Raw genomic sequence first — 10,352 nt, 5'->3', positions numbered from 1 at the left:
GGAGAAGGTGAATCTTCTATTTGGTTCAAACTCTACTCTCCCAGGGAAAACGTAGAAGAATAAATCAGTTCCCTTGCTCCCAAGTATGAAACTATAGAAATATACAATCAAACAGTGATTTATTTAATGAGAGATGAGATAAGTAATTCTCCAAATAATAGCTCTGTAACTATGTAAAGGGATAATAGCCTTGTTCAGGTATGAGTTTCTCCCAGAAATTTCTAGAATCTTCTCTGCTGCTGGGCACATAATGCTTTCCATTGAGAAAATGGAATGATAGTAAAAGTCCAGTTTTCAGAATTTCCATGGTGGTGTCAGAGCTTTGAAAAGAAAGTGATAAAGCAAAGGTAAGAAGGTCACCAAAGCTTCCACATGTGCAAATTCCTTATAGATTGTAAGACATATTGAGATAGATAGATAACTTGCACCGAATTCAAATAAACAGCAGTACAGGAATCTCCAAGCTCTACTATGCCCCACTGCCTTATTTCTTTCTTGAGGTCTCAATTCTTTTCACTTTCCTCAAAGTTTTAGGGCCTCTTTTTAAAACTCTATTTACAAACTCATTTGAATGCATTTACCCAAGGGGACATTTTTGTGAGCATAGTCCTACACTCTTCAAAGAACAATGGAAGTGAAATGGTCCTCCCTGTTAATTGTGAGTATCCATAAAGTGTAGCTTAAAGTGTAGAAATACAAGAATATAGCCCAGTAGTGAGGTTCTTCTCCTCGGTTCTATCTCCAGCATTGTAGTAGTATACAAAATTGAAATTATCAAGTTTTTTTTTTTTTTTCTAGATAACTAAGTGGAAACTCCAGGAGAAGATTGTTGATAAGTACTATGACTTTGTTATGATATTCTAGGTTTGTAAGATACTGAGTGGATTTTTCCTTACTTTATAAAGTAGTTATTTTGTGGGGTTTGTTTGTTTGTTTGTTTGTTTACTTAAGTTATATCTAGTATCCAAGTCTCTATTTCTTCATTTCACAATCTCTCCTGTAACTTAAGCCTTTAAACTCCCAGTATTTTGCCTTCTATTTTCATATGACATGCATTTTATTACTCCTTTCCTTTAAGAGCTTTATATTTTTCCTTTCAAGAATTCCTGTCTAGATTTATGGCCTCTACAAACATACACCCATACAAAAATGCACTCGCGCACGCGCACACACACACACACACACATCTAGGATACACAGATAAGATCATGGGAAACATGGAATATATCTTTGGAAATCTAATTACTTAACAATATTTTGCAAATTCCATCTATTTTTTAATAATTGTATGATGAATAAAATTCTAGTACACAAATGCAAATTTTCATTTTCCTTTAATCAGTTGATAAATGCTGAGTCTGCTTCTATTTCCTGGGTATTATGAATACAATAGAAATGTGCACTGGTATACACAGATCTTGGTGGTGGAATCTAGAGACTTTTAAGTATATGTAAAACTAGTGGAGCTGATATATATTGTTTTTCCATATTTAGTTGAGAAACTTCCACACTGATGTCCATAGTAGATGCTTAAGTTAAAGGTTTTGCTTTCCTCATGTTCTTTGTGAACATTTGCTTTCTTGGTGGTAGACAATATTACTGGGGAAGAGAAAGAATCTCAAAACAATCTTAATTTGGATTTTGAACAAGCTGATATGGAATTTCTTCAGATTGAACAATTACTGTTCCTAACATAGTTAAGAATCTTATTGCTAAACTGATTCACATGGATCTTGACCAGAACTACTGAAAGCAAGTCAAAAACTATATTTGTATCTCTTAAAGCTTCAAAAAGACAGAAAGCACCAAAGATTCTTCTTTTTAAGACAGTGTCTATGGCTAAGCTCAAACTTGTTATTCTCCCACTTTAGCCTCCCAAATTATCTGCTACATATGTACGGGGAGCCATTAACTGGTCCATATCTACTCTTTGGTTGGTGGTTTAGTCCATCAGAGCTCTGAGGGATCCAGTTAATTAGTACTGTTGTTCTTCATATGGGGTTGCACTCCCCTTCAGCTCCTTCTGCCATTTGCCTAACTCTTCCATTTCATTCCCCAGGCTCAGTCCACTGATTGGCTGTATATGCATCTGTCTTATTCAGGTGCTGGCAGAGCCTCTCAGAGGAAAGCCATACCAGGCTTCTATCTGCAAGCACATCTTGGTGTCAGCGATAATGTCAGGGGTTGGTGTCTGTGAATGGAATAGATCAGACAGTGGGGAAGCCTCTGGATGGCCTTTCCTTCAGTCTTTGCTCCATTATTGTCCCTGCTCACTTGCCTTTTTATCCACAGTCCTATTATATGGCCTGACATGCACTGGTGAATCCAATAATAGACAGTTAAGAAAAGGAGGAAGAGATAAAGTGTCAATATACATCCCACCCAATATCTAAAGGCTTTCTCAATCAGGAGAAATGTTCTTCATGAGGGTTGAAAGTAAGACCATGAATGTTGCAAAGGACATTTTAATCCAAAGGAAGAAAATTCTTATATAATTTATGGATAAAATTGAAGACAGTCATACTGATACTGAGAAATTCCATCACAACCCAGAAATTAGTATCTAATCATAAACTAAAGCCTTCAAAATGAAATAAATTTAGATACACTGTCATGCCCTTTATGCTCAACTGAAAATCATAATATATTCACCTCTCTTTTTGGCTAAACAGGGTTTCAGGATGGGTTCTGTTGTTTGTTTGTGTGATGTGTTTTGTTGTTTGTTTGTTTGCTTGCTTCTATGATGTTAAGGATTGAACTCAAAGCCATACACATGCTGAATACCCAGAAATAATAAGCTACATGTCTAGCACTACTAAAGTGTTTTGTGAATAATAATGGCCTCAGTGGGAGAGGATACTCCTAGCCCAGCAGCGACCTGATATGTCAGGGTGGTGGTGAGGAACCCAGAGGGGGTCCACCCTTTCAGAGGACAAAGGGAGGGATTGTTGGAGAAGGTGATCAAGAGGAGGGGTAGTGAGCAAGATGTAAATCAAATAAATGAAGATGAAATTTTAAAACAAAGTAAAAATTGCCTCCAACTTTGAATGTAGAAAGGAACTAGCTGAAGTGTAGAACTGTCATTCACTGAACAGATATTTGTAGAATAAGTAATTTTATAGCCATTTTTCTGTATTTGGAGACATGCGATGACTTTATATCTGTGGCTCTTTAAGTCCCTTCTATGAAGTGCTACAGTATTTCTCTAAAATTTCATACTCTTGTCTGTATATATTAAGTAACTTTTAGGTGACATATAACCTATTAATATAATGTAAACATTATGGTAGTTTTACTATGATTTTAAGGAACAAGAAAAATATCTATTACAAAAGAAGAAATATTATATTACATATAATATATAACATATATTGTATATATGTTGTTTATGGTTGTTGTTTGTTTCTACAGAGCTAAGGATTGAACTCAAAGTCATATACATGCTGAGTACCCAATAACACCTAGCTACATCTCTAGCCCTACTAAAGGTTTTGTGAATAAGAATAGCTTCAGTGGGAGAATATGCACATACATTTCCACCCCACATATACATGTGTATGTATGATATATATTATACATATCTCACATACATACACACACACACACATCTGTCTGTCTGTCTGTCTGTCTAATCTATTTCAGGGCTTTTTCATTTTTATTTTTCTTGGAAATATAGCTATGAGAAGCCCAGGCTGCTTCATATCTGAGATCCTCCTTCATTTATTTCAGTACTGCAATTAGCAAAATGTATTATCATGATTGTCTGTTTTTCTTGTTTTAGATTTTAATTTTTGTTTTATTTTGTATTTCTTCTCAAATTGCTGAAGATCAAAGTGAAGCCATGTGCATGATAAGCAAATGAGATACTTTTGATGTGTTGTCTATGGTATCCATGAAATATAGCATTCATTGTTTAATATTATATGCAGTGCAGGAAATATGAAATAAAGAAGACACAGTTGCTTGAGTATAAGAAAAATTAAGAATAATATAAACATGCAAGGAAAATGTAACTGTATGATGGAGCTTTTGAATTGATCTTTGGGGTTAGGCATATTATGATGTAGTTAGACAGATGAATTAGAGAGGACTGACACCTTCTGCATAACAATAGTGAGATTTCCTAATTTTCAAAATATATTTCTTTGAATCAAATGAAACAAGATAGTCTGGCAAAAGCACAAGTTAATAAAATATTTTCAAATTCTACAACCAATAGTTGCTTGTCCTATATTTTCCTGGGACTCTAAGAGGCATTTACTACAAAGCAGAGGGGAAATGTTCATGAAAACGGGTTCTGTCTCAGAAATTATTTAGAAGATATCATTTACTGTAAACCAGGAAAGTTGCAATGGACAAGGCATTGTGGTAGTGGTGAAAACAGCAGTCTGGGGCTGTAAAGCAAGCAAAAACTGTGATAAAATATAATACTCCATGAATGACTTTGTAATGAATGATACATTCATTGTAACTATGTTTGCTTATTTCCAGGTAAAGACTGCAAATTTTATGGAGCAAGAAAACATCACAGCTACTTCAATATTCATCCTTCTGGGACTTTCAAAAGAAACTGATATCCAGCCTCTTGTATTTGGGCTGTTCCTTTTCATTTACCTGGTCTGCATCACAGGAAATATGCTTATCATCCTGATCATTAGCTCAGATGCCCACCTCCAGACTCCAATGTATTTCTTTCTTTCTAACCTATCTTTTACAGACATTTGCTTCATATCCACCACAGTCCCCAAGATGTTAGTGAACATCCAGACACAGAATAAATCCATAACATATGAAGGCTGCCTTGCTCAGATGTATTTTTTCATGTTTTTTTCTGGATTGGATAGTTTGTTACTGACTGTAATGGCGTATGACCGGTTTGTGGCCATATGTCACCCCTTGCACTACATGATTGTCATGAGCCCTCACTTGTGTGTTAGTCTACTTCTACTGTCTTGTCTAATCTGCCTGGCCTATTCATTGTTGCAAACTTTAATGTTTTTGAGGGTGTCTTTCTGTAAGAAAACAGAAATACCCCACTACTTCTGTGAACTTGCTCAGATTCTCAAGCTTGCCTGCTCAGACACATATGCCAATGATGTCCTGGTTTATTGTGTAACTGGTTTACTAGGTATTATTCCTCTGTCTGGGATTCTTTTCTCATATTCTAAAATTATCAACTCTATAGTGGGCATTTCATCTGCTAGGGGTAAGTATAAAGCCTTTTCTACTTGTGGCTCTCATCTTTCAGTGGTCTCATTGTTCTATGGCACAGGCCTTGGGGTCTACCTTACTTCTCAAATGTCCTATACATCCAGAGAGGGTTCAATAGCCTCAGTGATGTATACTGTGGTTACTCCTATGCTAAACCCTTTCATCTACAGCCTGAGGAACAAGGACTTGAATCAGGCTCTTGGAAGATTTTTTCATAGCATAGGAGACAGGTTTCGGTAGATAATAGAATCAAGAGGGGTGATGATAAGAGTATTTTAGCACAAGTTACATTCTTTTATATTCTTAAGACACAGAGAAGAAATATTACTCTGAAGTACAAGAATAAAATATTTTAAGACAATAGATAGAATAGAAACAACAAAGTGAATTATGAGTAGTCAGTAACTAGATTCCTTATGCAAATAATTTCAACTATATATACTTACAAGAATGGCGAGGGACAAGATAGAAAATACAACCAGTAAAAAGAGATATATGACATATACCTCATTGGCTCAACTCCTTAAGTTACTGTCTCCATGACAATGCTTGCTGGATGTTTTCTTTGGTCTTTGTCAGGGAAAAAAACTATATTAAAAATGTCTCAAAATGACTTTTCTTTTTTCCCACAAAATATATTTACTGAGGCTTGCTTTGGTTATTATTATTAGTCAGGATGGTGTAGCTCTGTGGCAGGGCTTCTGTATACCGTGTATTGTATACATAGTCCCTGAGTTTGCTTCAAAATAAGAAAGTAGAGAGTGATTGTTACTCATCTACAGAGAGAATCCCATTGGCATTTTGCTTTAAGATAAAATTCTGTGGCTGGTGCCAGTAAAAGTCTCTCTCTCTCTCTCTCTCTCTCTCTCTCTCTCTCTCTCTCTCTCTCTCTCTCTCTCTCTCTCTCACACACACACACACACACACACACATTATATAAATTCATATATATCAGCATGTTCTAATAGATATGAAATAAAAGCACAAACTGCTTACCAGTCAAAAAGTGGAGGCAGAAAAATCAGGAATCAAAGTCAGCCTGAACTTCATAGCAGTAAATAAAACATACAAAACAATTTGCTCAATATATTGTCCTGGCCTAGCTACACTTTCTCAAATCTTCACATTTGGTTCCATTTCGCAAACATGAAACAGAAGTTGCCTTGCACTTATTAACTTACAAGAGCTGTGATTACCTACAGAAGATCAAGCCAGTTAACATTCCAGCATGGATTGGGGAGGGACTTTTGAGTCTCTACTCCAAATTTAAGAGCTATTGACATATTATGGAGGGTTGTGGCCAGGGCAGTTTTCATCTTTCTTTGGTGGTTCGGGCATTAAAACTTTGCTCATGTCTAGGTGACCCCATGTGCATGGGCATGTATGTAATACCATGTGAAGTCAATGCGTTATTTTTAAAGAGATTTGCATGTGTGTGGAAGACATGTAGGGGAGGATTTTTTGGTGTGACTACGACAGAGGAGTTGAGGATAGTCTAATCAAGATATAATTTACAAATGTATGAAATTGTCAAATAATAAAATATGTTTAAAAGTGTAACTTAAAGAGCCTCATACAAGGATTCCCCTATACCAATGAGCTGAAAGAACCTTCTACATATGTCTTTAAAATCATAGGGGAATGCTCTGGAACTTAGATCACAAAACTAAAAAAGTTACCTTGAGTTGGCTTGAGTAATGCTGAATCATCCATTTGATGAGAAGTGAGACTAGACTTGGGCAAATTCAAAAGTTTTACTTGTATCTTTACCATTTATTAAAAAAAAAAATTCTGACTCTTGGCAATAATTACTGGATTGAATAGAGGATCAGCATTATATAACTAACATACAGACACATGGTAAGTGGCAGGCATTTGTGTGTGTGTGTGTGTATAAACACAGTATTTGTTGATCCCCCTCTTCCTTGTCAATAAGGGGGGTGTGTGTTCTAATGGCAAACCTTCCACTCCTGAAAGCTGTACCCCGCTACAAGAAACACCTGAGAGTAAGACATAAACTGACTGGCCCTCAGGAGTTTTATTCGGTGCAATAATACCTTACCCTTTATACACAGATCTCTAGCATTGGTACCTGATTTGAAATTGGAGGGGTGTGTGTTGGAGGGTGTGTCCAAGCTGTAGACCCTCATAAGCATGGATCAGTAGTGAATTGCCACCATTATTTTTCACTTTCTGTTTTAGAAGTTATTACTATACTACAAGGTTTATGAACTCTATGGGTATTTTGAGGCCAGATCACATTCTTTTCCCATGTGATGAAGGCTTCTCTGAGGATTACTCTATGATATTTAGATATTTACATAGTTTTTAGTCTCAATTCATTTTATGACATTAACATATGCTCTTCTCCCATTAAGTCATGGCTCTTTACCCAAAATATCTTTAGAGTACTCTCAGAATAAAATCTCCTTTGGTAATAACTACTGATCTATCATGAACCAGAAGCCAAGAAAAGGGACAATTAGAAAAACAAAACAAAACAAAAACAAAAAACAGGCTCAGAAGATGTACAAACAAGAGATCCAAAACAGAAATTAAAATATTGGCTTCTAGTTAGGAATCCTTGCCTGGAGAAGGGTTGAGATTCAGAAATAATGTCAAAGTGTTACAGAATTAATGTGCCTTCCCAGTGAGAAATCACTTTTAGAATCTAAGAGCTTAAGATAAAAAAAAATAATAGTAGCATATGACTACTTCTGGTTAGAACACTGGCTAAAAGAACAATTCTGGCACAAAAGAATACCAGCCTTGGAAAAAAAGTTAACCAGCATATGTAGGCCTTAGTGTTACACATTCCACATATGAAATTATCTGTAAACCTCTTTCATATCTCAGTCCCCTACTACACATTGAACAGAGTCATTTAAAGAGAAATAGGGTCTGAAACTGTCAGCTTAACCAAGTGGAACATTGATACAAGAAAGATATTGCTAGAATTACTTCTGAAACACACCAGTGCCACTCTTTTCAAATCCTTGTTATGTAGAGCCAGCTTGTCCACCTTCAGGCAGAATTTTGCTTTTCCTGAACCAGGACAAAATGGCAGACAAAGAAATAAAAATGTTGTCATCCTACACTTCCCCCCTTAATCTGAAAGTCAGTCTTGCCTTCTTCTATTATGGGAATTGACTAGAGGCAAATATTAGTGATTAAACATTAGAAGAAACGTTTGCTCAGCAACCCCAATCTTTAATTATGGTACATAATTCTCTTATACTTTCTAAAAAGCCTGGCTAAAACAATACTTATCTTCCACTCATATGAAGGAAATGCTCCTATAACTAAATTCTACGTTTTGTAACAAGTCCTAATAAAGATTTCACCCTGTATTGAAATAATATTTTAAATATAATATATTCTAATTATCATTTTCCCACCCTGTATTCCTTCCAGCCTGTGCTCATATCTGAATCCACCCACATTCTGGCATATAAGAAATGATATAATAATATAAAAATATTGGAATAGTACAAAACAAATAAACAGAAAACAGAAAAAAGCCCAAGAAAAGACACAAGAAACAGCTATAGATAAAGAGAACCACCTATTTGTGTATTCAGGAGCCCCTCTCCCCCCTAAAAGGTACAAAACTAGAAAAATAACATATATATATAGATATAGATATATATATCCTGCTTTGTAGTAGCTATTCTCATCGCAGTCTACCATAAACCAGTTTGTTTACATTATGCATGTCCAAGTAAGAGTGAATAATTTTACTGAGATACCTTTGGCATATAAGAAATTCCACATAAGTTTTTAACATCTCTATACCCATAAAACCATGACTACTATTAAGATAGTCTCCATAAGTTTTGTGATTTGCCTATTATTCCTCCCCATTGTTCCATTGTTCTCTGGCAAACCTACCATTTGATTGAGTATAAGCAGATTATGCTTCTGTGCTGGCTTTTGTCAATATATATATATATATATATATATATAATGTAATTACATAATACATTATGTATTAAATTACATTATAATGTAAACAAAATGGTTTAAGGTAGACTGCAATAAGAATAGCTACTACCAAGCTGGGGTAGAGTGATTACTGCCTGCTTGAAACTTGGGGTTACATCTCAGCATTATGTGACTGGGCATATAAACTTGGGCTTGTCACCTTGGGACTTGAGAAGTGAGGGTAAAGGATCCAAAGTTCATGAACATCCTCTCCTCCTCAGCTACAAGTTGATCTTTCTTTAGAAAAGAAAACAAAATAAAACCTTCCTCTATCTACACTACTTCCACAGAACTGAATAGAGATCCATTCTGCAGTCATTCATGTGAGTGGATGACTGATGGGGTATAAACAAACTGACAGAAACAAACATCTGAATAGCAAATGTAGCTTGTTATATTCTGTAGCTCTTAAGCAAAACCTTAAGAATCAGAGACCACACTAGCACTAGCACACTGATATGGTGTGCAAGCCCCCACATCGTTCCAGCTTTACATTATAGTTCTTTCCTTATTTACACCAATAATGTGATTTCCTTAAAATCTTCCTGTATCTGTGCATTCAACACTGGGATACTTATTTAACTCTTTCTGTTATTGGTTGACTTTTTTGTTTTCACCAGTACTGGTGAATGAACCTCAACACTGGCATACTTATTCAACTATTTCTATTATTGACTTGGTTTTTGTTTGTTTTCACCAGTACTGGTGAATGAACCCAGAGACACATGCATGCTAGGAAAGTGCTTAATATATTTATTCTTCAGCCATTTCTCTTTAATTTTAATAAGCCTTCTACACACAATGTTTTCATCACCTTTCCATGGGTCTGACATCCCCAAGTTCAACATCTTCTCTGTTGAGTCTCCTGGGTGCTTCCTCAGAGTTAACCTGTTGGCATCTTTTTCCCTACCCTTTACTCAGTTAAGGATAAGGCAATGCTTCATTAGACTATCTTTCCCCAAAGCTAAGTGTAAAGAATTTCAGTGTGTGTTCATCCTAATGTCCCAAGAGAAGCAAAAAGTTCAGCTTGACTAAGAGACTAATTTTGCACAAGGCAGAGGGGTTATTCTGGAGAGGTCTCAGGAATTAAAAAAACACAGCAAGACTATATTAGTCCTCAATTAGATGTTCCCCCTTGAGCAAACATGTACCTTGTT

At 35.8% G+C, this 10,352-nt stretch overlaps 1 protein-coding gene across 1 annotated transcript; it reads left to right on the top strand.

Moving 5' to 3' along the window:
* Nucleotides 1-4,494: 4,494 nt before the first annotated feature.
* LOC110301454 (olfactory receptor 7D4-like) lies at nucleotides 4,495-5,583 on the top strand. The gene has a single exon (XM_021171918.3). It carries the CDS (start codon nucleotides 4,510-4,512, stop codon nucleotides 5,449-5,451), a length of 942 nt encoding a protein of 313 aa, XP_021027577.1. The 5' UTR covers nucleotides 4,495-4,509; the 3' UTR covers nucleotides 5,452-5,583.
* The last annotated feature ends 4,769 nt before the right edge of the window (nucleotides 5,584-10,352 follow it).

This window comes from Mus caroli, unplaced genomic scaffold (assembly GCF_978045245.1).
Source record: "Mus caroli unplaced genomic scaffold, Mus_caroli_1 scaffold_11, whole genome shotgun sequence".
Classification (NCBI taxonomy): domain Eukaryota; kingdom Metazoa; phylum Chordata; class Mammalia; order Rodentia; family Muridae; genus Mus; species Mus caroli.
Note: the sequence above shows the minus strand (reverse complement) of the source record. Positions and strands in the feature narration are given on the sequence as shown.

Excerpts from the sequence above, each read along its gene's own strand:
- LOC110301454 (XM_021171918.3), top strand. The coding sequence starts at position 4,510 with ATGGAGCAAGAAAACATCACAGCTACTTCAATATTCATCCTTCTGGGA.